Below are 23,730 nucleotides of genomic sequence, written 5' to 3' on the forward strand. Positions count from 1 at the left end.
TACAGTGTATTCACAAGTAAAACAAAGTAGAATGAAAGTAGAAGTAAACAACACACTGTACATATTTACATTGACATACTGTGAAACACCACAGACAATGAAACAATGATTTTATTGCATACTGACAGACACAGTTTAAATCATTCATTCTGTAGAAGCTTATTTGCATAGCAAGATGACGTCGTTGATATTCCACAGGAATAAACAAGAGGAAGTCCAAAAAGAACTACATATCATACTGGTGAATACTGAGAGAATAGGATAGAGAACAGAAAACAAAACTATATATATATATTAATTACAATGGATCTCATTCAACATCTGTCCAGCAGTGTTGTCCATTTCAGGCTGAACTGCAAACATTAACTATAAGATGTCCTGACCTTTGTAAACGTTTTCATTCTGTCAGTGAACGGTGTCGCCTGCGGCTGTCCACTACTGTCAATCCTGAACAATAAAGAGCCAGCGTCAGACTAATAAAGCAGACAGAAAGTAAATGATCACTTGTATATATATATATGACATATGCAGTCATATTTATATTAGCCATATTCTGCAGCAGGAGGCCCCGTCACCAGTTTACAGTAACCTGACAAAGCCCCCAGGTCAATGTACAAGGAGCCCTTTCTTCTCATGTGGCCAGAGTCCTCGGAGTACAGAGATAATTCTGCAGAAAAGAGAAGAAAAACAAACAATTTATATGTTATGTAAGCAAACAAGAGCTTGCCAACAAGTGCAATAGTGTGTTTTCCCTGCAACAAAGTCCTTACCCTGTGTGGTGTCGTGGTGCTGACTTTGTTGGCGTAAAATGATGTGGTTAGCTTCTTCCATTGCTGAGTCGAGGCTCCAGCAGCGTGGCTGATCTTCCCTGGACGGGTTGATGGCCCCGTCCTTCAGCAGCTCCGACGCCGTGCTCCGCAGAGCCGGGTTCCTCTCCAGGGCTCGCATCAGGAAGGAACGCATGGCCAGGGTGCACTCCTCTGCTATGTCCTCCATAGGTGGTGCCTGCTTGTGTATCTGTTGGAGACAGACAAGGCAAAAAAAACAACTGTGAAGGCCTGCAAAGGACTGGCGGTTTGTTTGTGGTGAAACGGAATGAGGAAAAAAAGCAAAGCTCAGGCTGTAAATGTGAGTTAACCTATGTCACATTACTTCTCCATGACAGCAGTTTCGAGAGGAAGTGAGTAAAGATCGAAATCAAAAGAGCTGACGAGCAACATCAACAGAAACAGGACTTTGTGACCACACACCACCCATGGGTTAGGGTTTCTATGGAATGGAAAACCTTTAATAGAAAGAGCAGTGACTGACTTAATGGGTCACACTTTATGAGATGTTAATCATGTTAATCTCACATCTCATGTGTCACAGTTCCCACCCTCGGTTTATGTGACTTATACTTTAAGAAGTCAGGACACAGAAGAACAGGCTGAAATCCAGACCAGTTTATATTTTTGTTTCTACAATGACACAGAATGTAAGACTTGTATATACTGGAGTTAAAGGACGTTAACCAGCCGCATGCTACACTGGAAACCGCCTCATACAAACAAGCTGAAAGGTGACAAATACAAAACTATATTCATCTCAAATAACAAGGAAAGAGGGTTTATACACAGAGCACACTCTAGAAGTGGACACAACAACACAGGTTACATTTGGCTGCACAATTCCCTAATAAAAAATAAATGCTGTGATGTAGCACTGAAAACAATGTTGTAAGATATCTGTTCATAAATTAACTTCATGTTTAAATGAAGGAACAGAGCAGATTTTGCCACTGAGGACCATGAATGTTGTAACAACTGTCAGAACAAAAAGGTCAAAAAAGTCCGGGAGGTATCAAAGTCAGGAGGCCTGATCCTCTGGGGACCAGGACTTCTTACCACAGAACAGAACAATACTCACAATGTAGAGGTAGGACGGGTAGGCGGTGCGAGGGTATCTGCGGACCCAGGGCGGGCTGCCAGTCTGCATGTGAATGATGGTGGTGCCCAGGCTGTAGATGTCTGTCTTTGTGTCATGACCTCGACACAGAACCACCTCTGGACTCATATACATCTAAGTGACAGAAGGATCACATTATTACGAGTAGATATGATGCAGCTGCAGAGGATAATGACAAGAAATAAGGTCAAACCACAAACAGAAAACAACAAACCATGTTGTGTGTTTGTTAGGAAAGGGCAGTGCAGCCGGCCTTTGAAGTGTTAAAGAGTTCATCTCTCTCTCTCTCGCTGCTGGAAATTCCAGTCTGCTCGCCCACATTAGCATAAGCCTGAGTCCAGTTTACTAACTCTGTCTATCTTCCTATTACTGCTGGCTGTCTGCCCTGCTGGGACTTTCCAGCAGCCAGGCCCTGAAAGGCCCTGAGAGGCCCTGAGAGGCCCTGGGTCACGTACACTGACACATAAACACATGGGAAAAAACCAGGAAGACACATGGTGGGAGAATTCTCTAGGATTAGCCCAAACATTCCCCTCTGCTGCTGCACAAGCAGTCAATGAGAGCACATTCACTGAACCTCTATATAAACTACAGTATATAACCTACAGTATATCATTTACAGTGTATAACCTACAGTGTATAACCTACAGTGTATGACCTACAGTTTATAACCTCTTATAGGAACAGACAGGGAGAGAGAGAGATAGTAGTATAGATAGTAATTTGGGCTGCATCTCTCAGGAAGTCTTCCCTCGGTCATAATTCTAGAGAAACACCACACTTTGTATTACACCCGTACACACATACACACACAGCCATGGAAAAACAAGTATTTAACAGGTCAGCTCTGTGGCTCAGTGCCTCACCTCTGTTCCTCTCAGGTCTCTGGGAATGTAAATATCCTCCGTCATCTGCACTGTCAGGCCAAAATCCACCAGCACTGCTTTGTTTGACATCAGGACGATGTTACTGGCTGAAAGAAGGAAAAGAAAACAATGACATTCCACAGACGCTGACGTGTTTGACTGCTGTTGCTTTGGTATGCACGCTAGAAGCTGTTTGCTTGGAACTCTGTGGAGGACGTGAAGTGAGTCACGTGACCAATAATAGAGCATTAACAGGTTCCTCCACAGGTGTGTTTCCAGCGACCTGAGGGGCCCAACATCAAACACAAGCAGCCCCTCCCCTTTGTTCTCTTTCTTTGGCTCTCTAATGCAACACTGGGATTCAGGTGTCAAACGTTGTTGCTCTGAAATGACTTTGCTTTTAGCAGCAACTTAGCGACATGAAGACTCAATATGTTCTTGTTGTTGTCAGAACAAATATCACAGCCACTGTATTTCATGACCTGTTCCTCTGTGCTATGGCCGTCCCTACAGTGTTGTTCCTCTCTGAGGCTTAATTACATGTCATCATCACAGGCAGGAAACAGTTCCAACCACAGCAGCATCCCACATGTTAACTCTGTGTGAGCATGAGGAACAGACGACTGTGGAGAAAGCTTTGATCCCAGCAGCATCACTGTGGTATCAAACCTCAGCTTACTGCCTCCACCTGTCTGTCTTCTTCTTCTCTCATTAGTCATTAGTTCCACAGTAATCACGTCATTTCCTGCTTAAAAACCATTAGTCAAACGTTCAGAGCAGTCAGTCAGTGTTGGATTATCTATACTGACATCCTCCCTATCCTCCCTGACGTCACCTTTTCTTTGTGTCACTCTTACGTTTGATGTCGTGGTGGATGACGTTATGCGAGTGCAAGTATTCCAGGCCGCGCAGGACCTGCTTGGTCACCCAGATGATCTCGAACTCCCTCATGGGTCCACAGCTGTCCAGCTTCTCCAGCACAGAGCCGCCCTCTCCGGCCTCCATGAACAGATGGACGCTTTGGTCCCACAGGAGGGCGCCGTAGAGCTCGGCAATGTTCTCATGACGGAACCGAGCCTGGAACTCTACATCAGCCGCTTTGAAGTGCTCCATGGGGATCTGTGATGGGGATGGATAAATAAATCATTACAAACTTAAAGGAATAGCTCACCTTTACACAGTGTTGGCCAAAGATGAGACGATGAGTGTTTAATTTCACTTTACGGTGTGACAGAGAAAATCCACACGAAAGCCTCTGGCTACACTTTGATCTTCATACACACATGAGAAGGATATTAGTGGAAGAAGAACTTAAAACTGTGAGCCGGGGAAACTGAAACAGTCTGGCTCGACCTAAAGATAAAGAGAACCGAATTCTACTCATATGTCTAAAGCTTAAAAATAAAGTAGTCATATCTGGTCGGTTTTCAGAAAGATGAAAACAACAATTTGTGCTTTTATGGGAAAGTTGATTTGTGTTTCCTCACATTTAAGATTATGAAAAGTATTTTTCAGAGATGATTAACTAAGGGAGACTCATTTGATCAGATGTGCCAGTAAACCTTCTCCTGTGTGCTGATAACAGAATGTACAACACACACTGTGTCAACATAGATTTGTGACGTAGATTTGTGAAAAAAACACATGGAAAAAAGAGGCAATGTTTGAGTTCCATTTCCATTCTTGCATTGACCTTGGCCCATTTTCAAAATGGTTCTTCTTTCTAAAAACACTTCCTCTTTTACTTTAAGAGAAAACAAATGTCACGCTGACATCAGGAGTCATTGTACAAACACACTAACAGCTGCTCGCTGAACAAATCATACTTGACACTAGAATCAGACTTTCTGAGAAGTCAGCACGCAATGAGTTTCTCAGCAGCACTCACCAGTTTGCATGCCATTCTCTTCCTGGTGGTGGTGTCCTGAGCCAAGTGGACTTTCCCAAACGAGCCCTTGGGCACGAGGCCAGACCCACGACTCTTGTAGGTCAGTTTCCATGGGAACAGCAGCACGTCCATGTTGATCTGGTAGCGGCCTTTTTTTACAGCCATGTCCTTCTGTAGTGTAAATGTCAGTCATCAAATCCAACAGCAAATACAGTAAAAAGACAGACAGTCACGAGACAGACAGAAAGACAGACGCTCACCTTACTCAACAGGACGCCCATCTCCTGAGGCAGGTGCTGCAGGGCTGCCGTCTGCATGTTGGACAGCAGGTTGACAAAGGACAGGAGGTCCGTGACTGTCCCGTACCGCACACCACCAGCTCCTTCAGAAGAATCCTTATACTCAGAGGCCGAGCTCACAGACCCCCCTGCCTCCTCATTCTCATCCATCTCCTCCTGCGAGAGACCTTCCTCTACAAAAGATAAGCCTCCTTCCTCCTCCTCCTCCTCCTCCTCCTCCTCGAGCTTATACAGAGTCTCTGCAGCAGTGATGAAGTCCTCGATACTCATGTGAGCCAAGAGCATTTCTATTCCATTTTTGTATTTGTAATCCATCTTGATGCGTGACCTCTTCTGCTCAATCTGAAACAAACACCGGAGTTTAGTTTGTTGGCATTTTAAAAAGATATCGTTTAAAAAGGAGCAATGATGTTGAAAGTGAAGTCAGAGCGCACTACGCACTCACATCAGTGACAGTTCACTAAAGCATGCAAAGCCTTGCTTCAGCTCATCTAGTGTGTAACTGGGAGGGGCTTAGTGTGTCAGTGGGAGGGGTTTTGTCCAGTGTTTTCCTCGCAGTCAGGGGAGTTTCACAGTAAATCTGGGAAGCCCCTGAAGAATGTTTGGCCATTAAAATAAACACAAGTAATGCACACAAAGAATAGAAAACAAACTAACTAAATGTTTCTTGTTAGCTTTAGATTATTCATGCAAATCACAAACATTAACCTAATGCTTTTTATACAACGGACCTAAACCCTGAATCTGTCTATCTATCTGTTTTATATCAATTATTACAAAATAGTTAGCTATTATTCAGCTTTTGTTTTAGATTTCAGCTCACATCATGTTTGAAAACGTCAAATGACATTTGATCGTGAATAAAACTGCAGCACTTACCAATAATCAGGAGGTTAACGGGACTCTTGTCTCTTCATCGTGTGTCTCCAGCATCCAGCACCGACTGTCTGTCTCTGTCTGAGGGACAAAGACACGAAAACTGCTTTAAAAAGGAAGTAAACACGGGAAGTGAAGCGCCGCAACAGCAGCAGCCGCAGCAGCGGAAGAGGCGGAGCAGAGCGCAGGACAGAGGACAGAGGACATAGACGAGAGGAGGACAGAGGGGAGGAGAGGAGAAGACAGAGGATATTGGAGAGGACAGAGGGTAGGAGAGAGGACAGAAGATAGGAGACAACAGCAGCCAAGGCTTTTTCGTTTTCCTCTTCTCTTCTGTTTGACTCATGGAAAACAAATTCCCCGTTGTCTAAGTTCCGAGGAACGAGGTGTTTTTCCTGCACTGAAAAACACCTTCTACACGTAAAAGGTGTTCGAATTGTTTTTGCAATGATTTGTCATGAATCAGTCAAATTAAAAGAGGAACACCATACGTAACTTATGTAAACATTTCATATTCACAAATGTACACAAACCTTATTTATCGAGCTTTCACACCAATAACCGCTCACACGTTTAGACTCCCGTTCCAACTGGCCCCTCTCGCTTGCCGTAGACAGAGCCACGCGCGCATGCGCTGTTCACCTCGTTCCAAACAGCAATGGCGGCGTCCTGGTTCGCCGTGTTCAGGTTGCGTATGAGAGGAAAGAGTGTCGTGGTCCGACACCAAGTCCAAAACCAGGTCCACAACCAGGTCCACAACCACACGAGTGTCGGAACACACGTCGGGGCTTCGCACGTCCAGGCGGCTCCTGACCACCACAGTGGTTAGTATGGAATTATCACCTGAAAGCTAACGAGTTAGCCTAGCTCCTGTGTACAGACGACCGCTGTCTGTCTGTCTGTCAGTGAGTCTGTCTGTCTGTCAGTGAGTCTGTCTGTCTGTCAAAACTTCGTTCAGAAACATTTCTATTTGTCATCAAATTGAACTGTTGCTATTAAAAATGTAAAAGCCAAACACAGGAAATGTCGCGTCAGTGTCATAGTTTGTTTTAACATAGTTCTGTCATTATATACCTATGTTCATATATGTGTGTGTGGAAATGAGTGCTTCACATGCGACTGTTGTGTTGTTTTTGTTGTGTTCGTGTCCAACACCGTGAAAGTGACGGTTCTTTCTATGAAATGTGGGGTTGTTTCCGCTAATGAATGAGTCATAGGATACAATAGATATTTCCAGGAGCTAATGTTACAACATAGGTCTGGTAATATATTATTTCAATGTCGTTAAATGAGAGATGATATTAGTGCCTGATATGGACATCACAAACTGGAGTACCTACCAGTACCAATGCAGTCATTTTATCATTTATGAACTGTGATGAAGCTGTATTCAAATATATATTTCATTGGGACACAAGTCTAAAAACAGAGATATGATGTATTAATAAGCCACACCCTTTAACTCTACTGCAAAGTATGGTTTGACAAGTCACAGGGAATACTTCTTCTTCCATTTCTCTTGTAAGAGTTGAATATTTTGGTTGTTTTTTTAGACGAGAAGGAAAATGAGCGACGGAGGCTGCTACATGTTGTTCAGGCAGAGAGACGAGAACAAGCAGAGAGATCTGTCCTCATCAGCTGCCACGCCACAAACAGTGAGAAGAAGTTCCTCAAGCACTTGTCAAAATATGGAGACATCAAGAAACACTTTTTCTACCAAAGTTTTGTAAGTGGAAAAACTGAGCGCATCAGATTTAGTGGTGCACACACACACACACACACACACACACACACACATAAAAATCCTGATTGTGTCAGGATTCACTTTTAAATAAAGCGTGTACTGTGTCTGTCGTTCTCCAGGGTTTGTATGCTGTAGTTGAGTATTCGAGCCAGGAGAGTGTCGCCTCCTTACTTGAACACGCTGCCATACCCACTGTCAACCATGAGTCCGTGGTGCCTTTTAAATCCAGACTGCTGTCACTGAGGAGCCTCGCCTCAGTGGCCTCCGTGGGCTCAGCGGACCAGCAGTCAGGCCAACATTGCCAACCACAAACCAGCCCTCCCATCAGCGAGCTCATACAGAGACTGTCCAGAGAGGAGAGTGTGAGTACGGCTTCACACCCACAACATCAAATCCACTGACTCCACTAAGACTGCAACTAACAATTCATTCTTTGGTCCAAAATAACTTCAGTTTTCAATCATTTCAAAATAACCAGCTGTTTTAATTATAAAAAAAACCACTTAAACCAATTTGTTATTGTGTTTTAACAATTGTCGATTTAATTGTTGCAGCCAAAGTATACAACTTGCGTTAAAAGCCTCTAATGCTGTGTTTTCATAATGGTCCAGTTTGGTTTGGAATGATAAAGTCGCGGGTCACGAACCGTACCTTTTACTTCGGTGTAATGCCAACTAAAGACGTCACTGAGCCAAAAGACAACAACAATACAAAGTTAAGCTTTGTATGAGAACAGACTGCAGGCGTTTGCCTCGACTTCCATGGGATATTTACACCCGTCGTTGTTCTGTGGCTGAATAGAGTCTTTACCGTACCATTTCACTCTGGAAAAGGGTGCCAAAACAATGGATGAGTTGGGGCTGGTTATTTTGGTACAGTACCAAACCAAACTGTTCCACCGGGTGGAAACACGACGATGGTTAGGGTTAGATGTGTGAACCATGCCTGTCTTCTTATTTCCCCTCAGATAGACCAACAGATCACTGCCCTGACAGAAGCCTACCAGCTGACAGAGGAGAACATCAGGCTGCGATTTCTTGTCTGCTCTCTGCTCAAGGACATTGCGGCTGCTTATTTCCCAGAATGCACCATCAGGCCATTTGGCTCATCAGTGAATGGCTTTGGGAAGCTCGGCTGTGACCTGGACATGTTTCTCGACCTGGATGGCATTAGTGGAAGAAATGTTAAGATGGTAAGAACGGCACTAATGCACCAACTTTTAACCTTCAAGTCCAAGTGCAATGTGGGGGAAATGTAATCATTTGAAAGTTAAGTTAAATTATTGTTTAGGTAGGTGCACATTTTCTATTATTGTTATTTTAGTGTAATACTGTACAAAAGAACATTTGATGGGGATCCATGGTTGCATCTTTTTTCTTCTTTTTTAAATATAATTAAGTAGAAGTCATTCAGAATGTTAGTAAAAAAGTCAAATCTTTTTAAGGCAGTATATTATAACAATAATAATACTTATAAATCAATCGTCAATCATACTGCAACCATTTTAGTAGTCCAACCCCGCAATAATAGATAAATCATAATAACATAAATTGCACAATATAACACATAAACAGTCCCAGTGGATTGTAAGTTAGTTCTCTGTAGTTCAGAGTTACAGTAAACACGTGAACTCTTTGTTTTCAGCACAGATCAGGTCTCTCCCTCGAGTACCACATGAAGAGTGCCAACTCGGAGCGCGCCGTCACTCAGAGCATCCTGTCCGTCATCGGGGAGTGTGTGGACAAGTTCGGGCCTGGGTGTGTGGGGGTGCAGAAGATTCTCAACGCCCGATGTCCACTTGTCCGTTTCGCCCATCAACCCTCTGGTTTTCAGTGTGACCTCACGGCCAATAACAGGTTTTCCCCCCTGAACACATATTGAGACTTTGAACTTGTCACCACATCAAAAGTGAACGAGACATTGTTTTACGTAAAGAGTCTTGTGTTGAAATGTCACTCTGAGTTGGTCATAGCCAGCTCTCCTGCTTCACAGAAACTAAACTCCGATGTCTGCACGCTGGCCACAGTGAAACTGAACACGAGCAAGAATCAGGGCTTGTGTGTGTGTGTGTGTTTCACTTCTTACAAACACAGGAAACACAGTTGTATACACACCTGCTAACGTACAGGAAACCAACCGCCGCAGTTTATAAGGAAATGGTTGTGGGTGAATATAAGGGGGGACTTTTCTTAGATGTTGCTCTGAGCACTTTCCTGTGTGACAAACACACAGAAATGACTGCTGAAGGCTGCCCTCTAGAGGTGGTTTCCATGTGAGGTCAGTGAAACTCACAGCCATATTCAACATTATCACCACTGCTCATGAATGAAGTTAAATAGAGTTATTTTTCAGTCCCACAGGGGAAATTCCTTCTGTGCATTTCTTTATCTTCTACTAGAAACCTTCCTTGAATTACGAGCAGTGGGGGTTAGCGTTAGCCCTTTTTTCAACTGGTGGGGACTTGAAACGGCAACCCTCCTGTTACAAGCCAAGTTCTGCCCATAAGAAAAGAGGTTAAAATGAAATGGTCATTAGTAATACTATGAACACACATGGAAAGGCGGGAGCTGATCATCAGAGGTGACTGAGAGTTAATGTAATGAATGAGTCAGACAGAAGCTTATAGAAAATGTGCTGAACCATGAGAATGACTCCTCATGGGGTCTGCAGAATTTATATAAATATAATATAAATGTCTTTAATTTAAACAGAGGACTCTTCCTCTTGTCCTTCCATCATCGGTCCATCAGAGAACTTATGGGCCTTCATATACCAGAAAAGATGCAATTCCTTTCCTTAAGCTTTCATTTTAAACTATAAAATGCTCTAACTGTAATCCCATGTGTTCTCCACAGGGTGGCGATGAAAAGCACAGAGCTGCTCTATCTGTATGGAGAGCTGGACCCGCGGGTGCGGAGCCTGGTGTTCAGCGTGCGCTGCTGGGCCCAAGCTCACGGCGTCACCAGCAGAATTCCTGGGGCCTGGATCACTAACTTCTCCCTCACTGTGATGGTGCTGTTCTTCCTGCAGAGGAGGAGTCCACCCATCATCCCCACACTGGACCACCTCAGAGACCTGGCAGGTACTGCCCACTGGACCCAGCTACGTGTTCACCTGGTCACATTCATACGTTCACCAACAGTAAATACTACTATTCTATATCACACTTACAAACAGCAGAGAGCTTACACTTCACTCATTTAAGTGATTATTAAATGAAATGCTGATAAAGAATTCATGAATGTTACTGTTCACGTAAGAAACACCCCAACATATTACAGAATAAGTGCTTACTTCATGTGTTCACCACAGTTGTGACCGGGTGAAACGTGCAGATGTTGCAATAAAAACTTAACCACATGTTTTTCTTTAGTATATGAAGAGATTATGTGATTGTCCAGCTTCCTAAATGTGAAAGGGTTTGCCCCTCCCTCTGTGCCAGCAAGACCAGAAATAAAGAAATCTTTACTTTGAGGACAAAACAAAAGATTTTCAGGACTTTAGTTTAAAGGGAAAAAAGATTTAACATTTTCTTTTAATAGATTGAGTAAATAATGAAAAGTGTAGCTCTGCTCTGACACTTTTAGCACATGTCCAGGTTATTTTTGCAGGAGTTTTATTGATATTTTGTGACTTCAGGGCCTTTTTTAACCCTGCAGCTCTGTAACTACGTAACAATGTAACTAGCAACACACTAGTGTGGCTGTGCAGCTTCTCCATTACTCTCACCTTCTCTCTGTCACCTTGATGGCCTGATAATTACCCCCCTTAGCCAGACTCTATCACTCTGGGAAGGTGGATGACTCCGCCCCCACTGGACACACACACACGAGGCATCACTTTTTAAACAGTGGTATAACACACATTCACAGACTTATAGCTGCCATTAGTAATATGCGCCTGTTCTTTGTCTCACTGTGTCTGACTTTCATTTCCACAAATGCACAACGTGATCCATCTTTGTGTAGTTTTATGGTCATCAAATGTCACGCACAGACACTCGCCTGAATAGTTTGCCCACTCTTCTCCCACAAGGTCCCGCGGACAAGAGCGTGATCGAAGATAACGACTGCACATTCGTCAGCGACTTCAGTAAGATCCACATCCACAGGAACACTGCAGCAATGGGTGAGCACGGCAGCGTGAAGTCATGGCTACAGAGCTACAATTCACTTTAATGGACAACTACATTTCTGTGATCAGCTGTTCATGCGAACACAACTTCTCTTCCCCACTTTCAGAGCAGCTGCTGTGTGAGTTCTTTGACTTCTACGCCTCCTTTGCTTTCAACAAGATGTCCATAAACATCAGAAAGGTATAAAGTCATTATTTCTGTCTATATAGTTGCATAGAACCCTGGGCTTCTGCTGCTTCTTACAAATTCACCTTTCTCTCTCTCTTCAGGGCAAAGAGCAGAACAAACCAGAGGTCGTCCCCCTGCACATCCAGAACCCGTTTGAAACCTCTCTAAATATCAGCAAGAACGTCAACAGTACGCAGCTGGATCGCTTTGTGGCGTTGTGTCGGGAGAGCGTCTGGCTACTGCAACAGAGTGCGACCAACTCACCCAATGGTGAGAGTGGAGCCACACCATGGGGACTAGCTGCTCTCCTCCAGCCTCTACAGGTCCCTGGGAACAAAGGTCGCAAACGGAGGAGTCGAGAGCCGGCCAGTGAAAGAATTAAGAGTTTGTTAGAATCTTTAAAGATTAAGAATCAGTCGTAGATGAGCAAAGACTCCACCAGAACCTCTGCAGCGGTTACATCTGCTCGACTGTAATACCCAACATGACCACCGGAGGCTGATACTGAGTCTTGTTTGTACATACATGGGACTTGACTGTAGACTACTACTCTGTTGTAATTAAACAAAATACTGTGGAAAATGATGCAAGTCCTACGTGAGAGACTGAAGTGACGTTTACTGAACTCCTTTGAAACTTACACTCATTAATGACACGAGTTTATACTTTAAAGTCCTGAGCCCAGGTTCACTGATGCTCGCTCTCTCACAGCTGGTTTAATTCAAATAAATCTGAATGTTAATTAAATATAAAATGCTATAATAAAGGTTTTTTTTTTTTAGACTAATTGAGTATTTGATTTGCTTTGATTAAAGTGATTACAGGACAAAGTTTATTCAGTTTACCACAGCATGTAAAGTGAATCAGCTGCTATCGCGTCATCACATTAACATTTGTTATAGCAGCTTAAGTGTTTTAGCTGACGGGCTAATGGAAATAACAGTACATGATCACATGATGATTGGCTAAAGCCAGCACAGTTGAGAACGGGGGCGGCAAAGTTGGCGAAAATTTCGAATTTCTTGCAACACTGAATGAAACTCCTATAACTTCGTAATGGAAGGTCCGATCTCAACCAAACTTGAGTTGATCGATGATGGGCCAGTGCTGAAAATGTCTACGTAAAAACTGTCAAGTTTGAAAACATCGCCTCCAGGTGGTGGCAGAAAATAAACAAAAAAAAGTTACTTTACGATATCGGAAATAACTTTTACACAGATTATCGTAGCCAACTCAAAACACATTGTAGATGATGCATACTAAATGATGGCAGATCGTATAACGGTGTTGCCATGGCAACGGTAAAGTCAGATTTTTGCGACAAAAACAAACTGCTACAACTTCGCGAATCAAATTCCTACCTGAACCAAACTTGCTAGAATTGATGAATCAGCCGCCTCTTTTCTGAGGTGGCTGAGGTCCTTCAACATCTGCCGGAAAATGCTGCGGATGTTTTACGAGTCTGTGGTGGCCAGTGCCATTCTCTACGCTGTGGCGTGCTGGGGCAGCAGACTGAAGGTGCGGGACGCCAACAGACTTAACAAACTCATCCGCAAAGCCAGCCATGTTGTTGGAGAGGAGATTGACTCCCTGACAGCAGTGTCAGAGAGAAGGATGTTGTCCAGGATTAGGTCCATACTGGACAACTCCCTCCATCCTCTACATGATGTGCTGACCAGCCACAGAAGCACATTCAGCAAGAGACTTATTCTACCACGCTGCACCACAGAACGCCACAGGAAATCATTCCTGCCTGTGGCCATTAAGCTGTACAATTCCTCTGTATGATAAATAACTCTGTAAATTTATTCTTATTTTAATAGAACTCTGTAAATTTATTCTTATTTTAATAGTATTCTTTAATTTTGTAATTTTATTCTTATGTTTACTCCTACTTCTTCTTATAGTTTGTAATTTTGTAATTTCCAAAAAAATTGCTGTTACAACATTTGTTACCTTTGTACACTGGAGCGCTGTGACAAAAGAATTTCCCGCAAGGGATTAATAAAGTATTTTCTATTCTATTCTATTCTATTCTATACTCCGGCCCTGAAGACGTCTATATAAAAATATATTCAATTTCATAAACACTTCACAACACCTTCAAACTTGGTGAGGCCACTGTGGACAAGTTGAGGATCTAAGTTGCTGAAAGTTTTTTTAAAATGTTGCATGGCATACGAGATAGGGGGCGCCAAAGTTGACGATAATTCAGATTTTTCACAACAGACAACGAAACTCTTATAAATTTGCGAATCCTGTTCCAATCTGAACCAAACTTGCTATGATTGATGATTGGTTGTTGCTGAAGACAACTATGTTGCTGAAAACGGTACATTTTGAAAACAGCGCCTCCTGGTGGAAGCAGAAAATACTTAGAAAAACAAACTGTTACAACTTTGCGAATCCTGTTCCAATCTGAACCAAACTTGCTAGGATTGATGACAGGCCGGCATCAGCTGCATCTATGAAAATATTCAATTTCAAAAACTGTGCCCCCTGGTGACGGCAGACAGAATTACACTTACAGTTTTAGATGCTGCTCTAACAGGGATTGTTATATCCACCTGAAACTTGATATGCGAGACCCCAGACCCGTCCTGAACATGTCCGTAAAAGATTACCTTCCCACAGGAAGTAGAAGCCCGAAACAGTAAGTAAAGTCTAACATTGTCCGATCTGTGAAATTTCTTTGTTCCATATAACACAAATCATTAAAACCAATTCATTTTGTGGACAAAACAAGACATTTGAGAACATCATTTCCAGGTATGAGAAACCATGATCAACATTTTTCAACATTTTCTGGTCCAAAGAATAAAAAAAAAAAAATTGACTGGTGGATTAGAAAAAAAAAACAAAAAAACAGCCCCCTTCTCCACAAAAGCATCATCACAACCAAAATGTCAGTCATCTCTTCTTCCTGTCTAATTCATGATGCACTGGATGCTGAGACTGGAAGAATCGTCTCCTCGCCCCTCTCTCCACCTTGGGTCACCAGTGTTTGCAGCTAGCAACAAGCCACTGACTTCCTTGTCTACGGCTCGGTTGTCCCAGGTCTGATCTTTACTTTGGGAAACATATTGTACATCTGTGCCTCACACTTTGGAGTTTTATTTAACTGCTGAATATTTTCCTGCACTAATGTGTGGTGATTCATCACATCTACATACCTCAGAAATATTGGCATTGCATGTGTGGCTGCTCATATTATAAAATAAAACCTTTAAGCGTAAAATGGTAAAGACAGAATTAAAAGATAAAATAGTAAAAATACATCTGTAGTTAAATGAAGGCATTTTAAAGCAAAGTAGTCTAATGTTCAGTGGCATATTTTCATGCATTAGCCATATTTAGTGTTAGTGGCTAGAAGTAAGGAAGTTGTGAGTAGCAGCATCACCATCCACTGTAGCATTCCCTGCTTTAGAGTCCAATTTATAATATTCCCTTTAAAACCTTGTACAAATCCATATAGGGTTTGAGTTTTCTGGTTAAGATCAACCGAACACTTGGAGCAGTGTCAAACGTGCCAAGTCTACAGTAACAGATCAGTGCAATTCGTTTTAAAAGAATTCCACATCTTTAAGTTCAAAGCACTAACTTGTCAAAATAACACTCATCACAGAATCACAGAAAAAATACAAATCAACCATAAAGTTAACAAAAGTTTTACTTGATATAAAGAAGGCGACAAATACAAGTTTTCAATGTCAAACATTACAGGCTGAAAGTAGCAGTGTCTGTATTTTAGTGTGGTGATGCATCACATGTACAGTGTTTTGTTGTGTGGTTGTGGGTCAGTGGGGACGGGGGGGGGGTTAAAGTCCATTTAAAAAAAAAAAAAAAAAAAAAAAAGAAATCTTGGTGACCATGTCCTGTTGGGCAGAGTGACGTAGCAGCCATTGAGGCATGTGTACAGTTTGGCAAGGTCCACCATCTAACAAAAAAAATAAACAAGAGTCAGCGCACTTTAGTCTTAAGTAAATATGGATTAAACGTATTGATTACCATCTGAAACAACGTACCTGAAGACATCCCGTGGAAAAGAGGCAGAAAAGGTTGGTTCATCTTGGGCGAAGTCCTCGTCGTAGAAGGGTCAGTTCATTTTGGGCTAGGTCATCACCGCAGCCATCGAGGACGGGACTTCTTCAGGTCGTGGTGTCCAACATGGAGGAATGTGCTGTAGCGTTCATCTCTTCAAAACAAGGAAGAATTTGATAAGTCACAAGAAAAAAAAAAGAAGTAAACAAACGACAAATCTTCAGGTAGCTCACCTGGTCAAGTGTGACAGGTCCTCACATCCAGGCAGAGCTCACCGATGGATTCCCTCCCTAACCTATACCTGCCTTTCCTGTCCTACACTGACAGTTACAAACAATCTTTGCCCCAATGTCTTGGTTGGCTGCATGAAAAACTGTAAATCTCCCAGTTGCCCAGACAAACGTTCCTTCTGATTCCATAGCCTCGCCTCAAAAAGGTCTTCTGCTGAAACTCTCATTTTGCTAAGCATGAAATCAATTCCACTTTCCCGTCCTCAGATCTCATTTTCTCTCCCTGCAGCCTTTCAACAACCATTGCTGTTGTAACATCTGCAAGAGGCAGCAGTTTCACAATTCAGAGCTTCTCGTGTGTTTAACAAGACGTGGCACCAGAGTATTGACAAAGCAGACGCCTGAAAATGCTTGACTCCAATTTAAACAAATGCTTCACCATCTACATGTGATGTGATTTACACTACAAACCTGTCCATTCCAATCCTTTGTTTCAGAGGAAGATTAATGCATATCATGACAGGCTGATTTAGAAAATCAGATGGATCCTTGTCTGATTTTGGAAACTGCACAGTCATGGTATGCCACTCAGTCAGGATCCGTGGCCAGATTTCCTCACACAAAGAGAAGAAGGGGAAGGACGAAATGCCTTACCATGTTACGAGTCGACTCAATTTACCTCGTTCTCTGTTGTGTGAAGAAGATCCAGCTCATAAAATCTTGACTGATTTAAAAATTGAGCAATTAAATAACTCAAACATCGATGCTGTTGGGTCATGCAGAGAGCTTGCGATCTTTTGCATGGTTTCCCAAACATTTCGAGGTCAGATTACTGACCCCAACAATGTCAAATTCAATGATTGTCTGTCCTAAACTGATGAAGCATTTGGGTAAATTAGATCAAGCATTTAAAAGGTGTTTACATTGTTAGTAGTCTAATGACACTTCTTACCCAACACATGAAGACGCAGTGAATCAGGATACGGCTACCTTTAGCAGATGCAACAGCAGCAGTGGGTGGTGGAAGTCTGCAGGGAGAAAACAATTGATATGGAGACAAGTTGGAGGAATCATTTAATGCATAGTTCAGCAAGAGTTAAAGCGGAGAGAAACTTTAGGGCAAGTCTACAAAAATCAGAGAAGGAACTTCGCCAACACATCTAAGAGATAGAAGTTTCTCATGCAACCAACCAAGACATTGGGATTAAGCATCTTCCTAGAGACTCTAGTGTATAGTGAGGTGTTAACCCTATGCTCTATCAAAAATCCCACTTTGGATAAGCCATAAAATCCTATCATTTCAACCAGCTGCCAGCTTCACAAATAAGAGGCAAAAAACCACTTGTGTTTACATGTTTACATGATCATCGTTAACCACAAAGCTCCAGACACCAAGTCAATCCAAGAAACAAATCAAACAACCAAAAATACATTAAAAAGCTGCAGCTGCACAACAGTCTTTAACATAAAGCCAAATTCTGTCTGAATTCAGCCCACAGAATAAAGGTTTTATTTCAAGTCATCGTATCGAAAGATAAAAAGTTGGAAAATTTGGCGCAACTTTGACTTAAATAATCCAAGTTGTCCCTCTGCCAGGTTTGTGTCCTCCTAAAGAAAAGAAACGCGTTCTAATCCTGAAACCTACAATCTAATTTATGAAAGAAACTATGCAGGATAGCCCGGCATCCCTAAGACGAGTAACGCATAGTTTTGCAGGGGAAGATAAAAATCCCCTGCTGGGAGGCCTCCCACCATGACGCGCAAAAAGACTATGAACACAAAAAGGTTCAACTCCTTTAGAGGGAAATAAACTTGGCAGAGTGAGACAAGTCAGCATTAATATTGAATTTGATTTCAGTTAGCGACTACAAAGGCTGATGGCAGTGCGTTAAGTTTAAGACTTAAATGGATAACAAAAGTGTGCAAACAAATGCCAGATTTAAAGTATATCATAACATTATCCATGGGCTGAATAACACCTACAATCTGATGTGACTGCACCTACATATAAATCAAATGTTTAGCTTCATAATCAAATCAGGAACCAGTTGTCTTATCAAAGCAATTACCAGTTGAGAATAAAGGAAGACTCTTGACTGGTCTAGCTCATCATAATCAATTACTACATGTTTACAGCACTTTGAAAGAACTTTAAACAAGCTACAGTAAACTTTGATGCATTTACAACACGATTCATCAGCTTCCACGTTTGTCAACAACCCAAGTTGCAACTATGATATCTGAGATTCAAGACCAAAATTACATTTTTAAATTAAAGCCATTTCAATATAAGATACCAGAATTTCCTGCAGAAATCAGACGCCTCAAACTAATCAACTTTAAATCATCCATTTAAGTTGAGACTAAGAAAGTGACTAAATCTGACACAGGACAGACAGACGGATACGAGACACACAAGACAGACAGATACCAAACACACAGGACAGACAGACGGATACCAGACACACAAGACAGAGAGACCAGACAGAAAGACACACAGAACAGCGAGAGAGACAGTGACACATGCCATGACATGTCTTGGCATGCGTCAGTGTGTAAACAAAGGCCTTTGCACTCAGTAACGCAAAACTAAAAATTAGATTATTGTAATGCCATTGTGTCAGGCATTGTAAATGTGTAGATGCAAATTAACTTTATAAATGAAGTGGACACGATTTACCTACAAAGATCATGTGGCAAAGGCCTTCAATACTTACCTGAAAGGTAAACATTTTACCTGTTTTTGAAAGAATTTGAATGTTGTCTTATTAGTGTGTATCTTCCCAGTCTTGCAGCATAAATTTTGTTCACCTTTCTGGTGCAGCAAACTCAATTGGAGTGTTACTCTTGGTGTCTCACACTCTCTCACACACACACACACACACACACACACACACACACACACACACACACACACACACACACACACACACACACACACACACACACACACACACACACACACACACACACACACACACACACACACACACACACACACACACACACACACACACACACACACACACACACACACACACACACACACACCGGCCAAGAAAGAAAAACTACTTAACATTTGAAATTTTATTGTAACTAAAACGCAATCTAATTAAGATGGACATGCAGGGATGTCGGTGCTCCTCTTGACTGATGCTAGAAGAAAAGTACAGGTTAGTTCACTTACTGTGCATGGACGCGGAAGGCACCCATGTTTGTCTATATAAAATGACTATACGCGCAAGGCCACACGTACAAGAACACAAGTAGATCACGAAGGCGCGGGCACAGTTAGCGATCATAGCCTACTTGCATTAAAGGACGTAATGGCCATACTAAGGCTATGGCAGGGCTGCCATTCAAAGCCAGGTACTATGTTTGTAGATCACCAGGATCTACTTTAACGTTCTAGGGCTAATGGTAGATTAATGGCCACGTTGGAAAAGTGAGAGAGGAAAAAAAAAAAAGGCACAGCGGCCAAGAAGTCTAAACCTTGTGACAGAGCGTACAAAGGCACAACATTAACTTTATTCCTACCATCTAGTTTTAACCGTACACCAACATCTATTTAAACCTCATTTAAGATCTGGTCCTCCAACATCACTATAGTTTAGTGCTAATGAAAACTTTTTTTCCCTTTTAGAAGTGAGGAAAGGCACGAGGAGGGCCAGGACAGATCGACACGGCGGCCGGAACAGCGATGGCCCGCGGCCTGCGTGTTACTTACTGTCTTAAGAAACAGTTGGAAAGAAAAAGTGGTTAAGGGCAAGAAAACACCTCCATAGAGAGGCGTGTTCTTACCTTTGCATGTAAATTGTCAGTGTGATCCAGTAGTTAGCTGTGAGCAGCCAGACTAGCAAGTCAGTTGCCAACACCTAAGTACCTTCACTTTCAAAAAACACAACACACAAGTTTTCTTTTGTTTATTCCCCTACTCTGCAAACCCTAGCACACATGGAGGGCAAGAAGGTAGCCCCCCCCCCAGAGAAGACACAAAAAAAATGGACTCACCCTTTGTAGACGGACCTAAAAAGGAAATGTTAGTGCATTATAACTTATCAAGCATCTAAGCCCTTCAAGACACCAGATCTACTTTAATGTGAACTGCTGAACATAATCATATTCTCACACCATCTTAACTATTCAATCCAGGCATCTCAGTCACACACAACACCTTCATTCAGAGAGAGAATCTCAAACACTCCATCAGTCACCTCACTCTTTCAAATCACTCGCTCAGCAGTTCTACAAACATATAACCAACAAGGACCAGATCAGACCACCCAATAAAGTGGACCGGAACATACAAAACCAACCTGTGGCGTATGCTCCATGTACAACCCTCAGCTATCTGACAGATGTAAAGCAGGAGAATAGAGAGAACGTGGCCATGTTGGACAAGGCAGAGAGATGTAGGCACAGCGGCCAAGAAAGAGTGGGGACACGGCGGCCACCCAGAATTAAACCATCACACCTACTCTTTGACGATCTTCATGAAGATCAATCTGTGGGAAAACAGACAAACAAAACAATGTTTGAGTCCAGTCTCCAGCCTTGACCATGTTCAAGTTCATACTGTTACAGGTGTAAAATAACTAGGTAATGTGTTTGTATGAGGTACAGACATGGTTCACACAGCCTGAGATATAAACACTCACTTTCAGTGAAGACAAATTCTATTCTAACAGTGAAACAAGGAAATTAACATAATCACAAGTGATGTAGAATAAAGTTGATTAAGATTTAAGGAATGCCTTTTAAGTTCAAGTATAGAAATGTCAGTATCTCATACAGCCACACTCTTTAAAAACACACACAAACTAATATTATACATGTGTGATTAATGTATATGATATATTGCCATCAGTTAAATACATTATGAAAATTAGCCATAACATTTTCAATGATGCAGTAAATTATCTCTAAAGGTGTCACTCACCTTTTTTTGACAGCCTCAGGCTTTTGTATATGGCGTGTCAGACCTGGTCTCTGTGAGCAGGAAGTTCCTTTAAAAAAAAATAATAATAAAAAGTTTGTATTTTAATGACTACATTAAAAGTTTAGAATTATAAAAGACATGTATAACCCTTTTAAACATTTAACATAAAAAAACAAACAAGTCTTTCCAGTGAAAAACTCAATAGTAATGACCATGAGTGGAACAGTGAGTTAAAATAGCACAGCAGCCATTTTAACTTGTTTTTAGTCATGTTTTGTCTATTCTGATAATGGATTGGTTTAAGTGTTTGAGTTATTCTTATTTTGTTAAAAGTGTACATTTCCTCATTTATTTGCTCTATTTAAGCAATAATTTAAAGCAAATAATTTAAGAATATAAATGAATTTAGAAACAGTGAACAACATTTAACAGTTCACTAGTTGGACCAAACATGAAAATAAATCACAGGTTAATGAAAATAGAAATTAGTTGCAGCCCTATTTAAACCAATGATTTAACTGCTGTAACCAGACAAAACGGCTGCCAATTCAGATAACTGGCTGACAATGTGTCACAGCTTGAATATTGAGGTGAGGCTAATTTTGAACAAATAATTAAGCTAAGAGTAAGCCAACATTGAGCTGACAGTGAGGCAGGGCTTGGCCACATGGATGTATTATAAGAACTGGATATTATGATATTATAAGAACCCCTCTGCCTTAAAGACAATTTTGTCATGGTGGCCACTTCCGTGTACTGCAACAAAAAATACTCACAGGCCCAGAAAGCAATTTTCCCCGTTGACCACAATAGTAAAAGAGACGCCTATAAAACTGTTCACAGGACACCTCGAGACATGGACATAGGCATGTATAGATCTTTATATTCTATATTTTTAATTCATGGAGTTTAACATTTGTAAAAACCTTCCTAAAGGTCATAAAAAAGATAATGCCATAGGATAATGAGATTATTCACTAAAAACTTTTTTTATAATTTCTATTTGGATAATTCCTATTTGAATATTTTGAGAGGACCAAAAGTCAATGCCACAACTTTAAATCTACTTTTCATAAATTCATTTGAGGGATAAATGTTGTTTATGGTTTTAAAATGAACTTCTTTATACTTGGGGGGGAATTGGTATTATGTTCGAAGTATTTTGTTCGAATAGTTGATATTACAGAGTTATTATAATCTTTAAGAATGAATGAGCTTTTTGTTCTACTTGGATATAAAAGTATTGACTACATACTGCTTTAAAAACTTATTACATTTTTCTTTTACAAGGTCCAGATCATTTATCTTCACTTTGAGTAAATTAGGAGCTCGGACACGCCGAGCAAGTCAAGAACGCGGGCGGCGCGTTCACATAGCCGAAAGGCATCATGGGGGGGTAACACTACTGCGCATGCTCTACACAACCCGGAAATAAACGCGAAAGTCAGAAACTAATAAATTAAAAAAGTAAATAAATAAAAAATGCACTGGGTGAGAAACTCTATAGGAATGAACGGAACCAGATGGTCGGTGCTCTATCCAGTTCTTATAATACATCCATGCTTGGCCACCATTGAGCTAAGGCTAACATTTAGCAAATAATTAGCCACAATTTAGTTTACAATGAAGCAAAGCTCCAATAAAAGCTGTCATTGAGCAGGTCAGGTCTAAACGAGCATATCATTCAGCAAACAGCGTCACCATTAAGATAACTTGACAAAAGTTACTCACCATTCTGGACGGGCCACCAATCTGGACCAGGTCGAACACGCCATCCTGGAGCACTTTGCTGCGTTTTTATATAAGAGCTGATGCACGCGACTACATTTTCGGCGTCTGACGTCACGCCGCGGTAGTTTTCTTCTTTTTCTCTTCTATTTTTAAAGTTCCCTCGTTCTCTTTTGAGGTTTTATGGCGGTTTGTGCATTACCGCCACAAGTTCCCTCCTCCCGGAACCGTTTCAGTAGTTAAGCAACAAGAATACACTTTTTTCGCGCCTTTTTTTTCGTTCCACGGCTCGTGCAGCTTCTCTTCACAGTGACATCACGGAACTGTTGGTTGGAGTAAGATTAAATAAGAAGAGGAGGGGAGGAAGCAATCAGCGGTCATCAGCTGATTGAAAAACACCTGCGTGAAGACGACTTCACGCAGGTGTGTGGTGGCACCAATCAATCAGTCCCCTCCTATATGCTTCTTCTTCTTCTTCTTTTCTGAGGTTTTATGGCAGTTGGCAAACAACGATTTGTAGCATTACCGCCACCATCTGGTATGGAGTGTGGATGTCGAAATGTTCATCTAACTGAACTATTACTTAAACATATATATGTATATATATATACATATACATATACATATGTATATATGCATATGTATGTATATATATAGAGAGAGAGAGACACATATGTATACATATATATTTCAGAATGGCTGAACTGTAGACTTGTGAGCAGTGTTGGGTAGTAACGCGTTACTAGTAACTTCATTACTTTATTCAGTAACTAAACATGTCCTGAACATGTCTGTAAAACATGACCTCCCCACAGGAAGTGGAACACCCGAAACAGGAAGTAAAGTCTAACATTGTCCGATCTGTACAA

General features: G+C 41.6%; 2 protein-coding genes and 1 long non-coding RNA gene across 5 annotated transcripts; 1 reads left to right on the forward strand and 2 right to left on the reverse strand.

The window, feature by feature from the left end:
* Positions 1-93: 93 nt before the first annotated feature.
* map3k8 (mitogen-activated protein kinase kinase kinase 8) lies at positions 94-6,428 on the reverse strand. 2 transcript variants are annotated; one of them, XM_058641031.1, is made up of 9 exons: positions 6,410-6,428; positions 5,880-5,957; positions 4,962-5,342; positions 4,702-4,872; positions 3,671-3,932; positions 2,814-2,920; positions 1,909-2,061; positions 771-1,017; positions 94-667 (listed from the first exon to the last, which is right to left on the reverse strand). In XM_058641031.1, exons 3-9 carry the CDS (start codon positions 5,313-5,315, stop codon positions 543-545), a joined length of 1,419 nt encoding a protein of 472 aa, XP_058497014.1. In that variant the 5' UTR covers positions 5,316-5,342; positions 5,880-5,957; positions 6,410-6,428; the 3' UTR covers positions 94-542. The 2 variants fall into 2 exon arrangements, with proteins under 2 accessions (XP_058497014.1, XP_058497005.1); XM_058641022.1 differs by lacking the exon at positions 6,410-6,428 and having other exon boundaries at positions 5,880-6,032.
* mtpap (mitochondrial poly(A) polymerase) lies at positions 6,113-12,508 on the forward strand. Of its 2 annotated transcripts, none has more exons than XR_009241482.1 (9): positions 6,113-6,700; positions 7,430-7,602; positions 7,740-7,982; positions 8,588-8,812; positions 9,265-9,476; positions 10,476-10,702; positions 11,656-11,748; positions 11,867-11,935; positions 12,025-12,102. XR_009241482.1 is itself a non-coding variant. In XM_058641007.1 (9 exons), the coding sequence occupies exons 1-9, from the start codon at positions 6,535-6,537 to the stop codon at positions 12,343-12,345; spliced, it is 1,734 nt and encodes a 577-aa protein (XP_058496990.1). In that variant the 5' UTR covers positions 6,113-6,534; the 3' UTR covers positions 12,346-12,508. The 2 variants fall into 2 exon arrangements, 1 of the variants encoding a protein (XP_058496990.1); XM_058641007.1 differs by having other exon boundaries at positions 11,862-11,935; positions 12,025-12,508.
* A 3,254-nt stretch (positions 12,509-15,762) lies between these two features.
* LOC131445101 (uncharacterized) lies at positions 15,763-23,325 on the reverse strand. Its single transcript, XR_009233809.1, has 5 exons — positions 22,865-23,325; positions 21,134-21,200; positions 16,198-20,699; positions 15,949-16,118; positions 15,763-15,860 (listed from the first exon to the last, which is right to left on the reverse strand). It is a non-coding gene; the product is annotated as an uncharacterized LOC131445101 (long non-coding RNA).
* Between the last annotated feature and the right edge of the window lie 405 nt (positions 23,326-23,730).

This window comes from Solea solea, chromosome 1 (genome assembly GCF_958295425.1).
Source record: "Solea solea chromosome 1, fSolSol10.1, whole genome shotgun sequence".
Taxonomy (NCBI): domain Eukaryota; kingdom Metazoa; phylum Chordata; class Actinopteri; order Pleuronectiformes; family Soleidae; genus Solea; species Solea solea.

Excerpts from the sequence above, each read along its gene's own strand:
- mtpap (XM_058641007.1), top strand. The coding sequence starts at position 6,535 with ATGGCGGCGTCCTGGTTCGCCGTGTTCAGGTTGCGTATGAGAGGAAAG. Across the intron at positions 7,983-8,587 it reads GACTGTCCAGAGAGGAGAGT|ATAGACCAACAGATCACTGC; the intron begins GTGAGTACGGCT and ends ATTTCCCCTCAG. Across the intron at positions 11,936-12,024 it reads TGTCCATAAACATCAGAAAG|GGCAAAGAGCAGAACAAACC; the intron begins GTATAAAGTCAT and ends CTCTCTCTTCAG.
- map3k8 (XM_058641031.1), bottom strand. The coding sequence starts at position 5,315 with ATGGATTACAAATACAAAAATGGAATAGAAATGCTCTTGGCTCACATG. Across the intron at positions 3,933-4,701 it reads AGAGAATGGCATGCAAACTG|ATCCCCATGGAGCACTTCAA; the intron begins GTGAGTGCTGCT and ends TCCCCATCACAG. Across the intron at positions 668-770 it reads GCACCACGACACCACACAGG|AATTATCTCTGTACTCCGAG; the intron begins GTAAGGACTTTG and ends TCTTTTCTGCAG.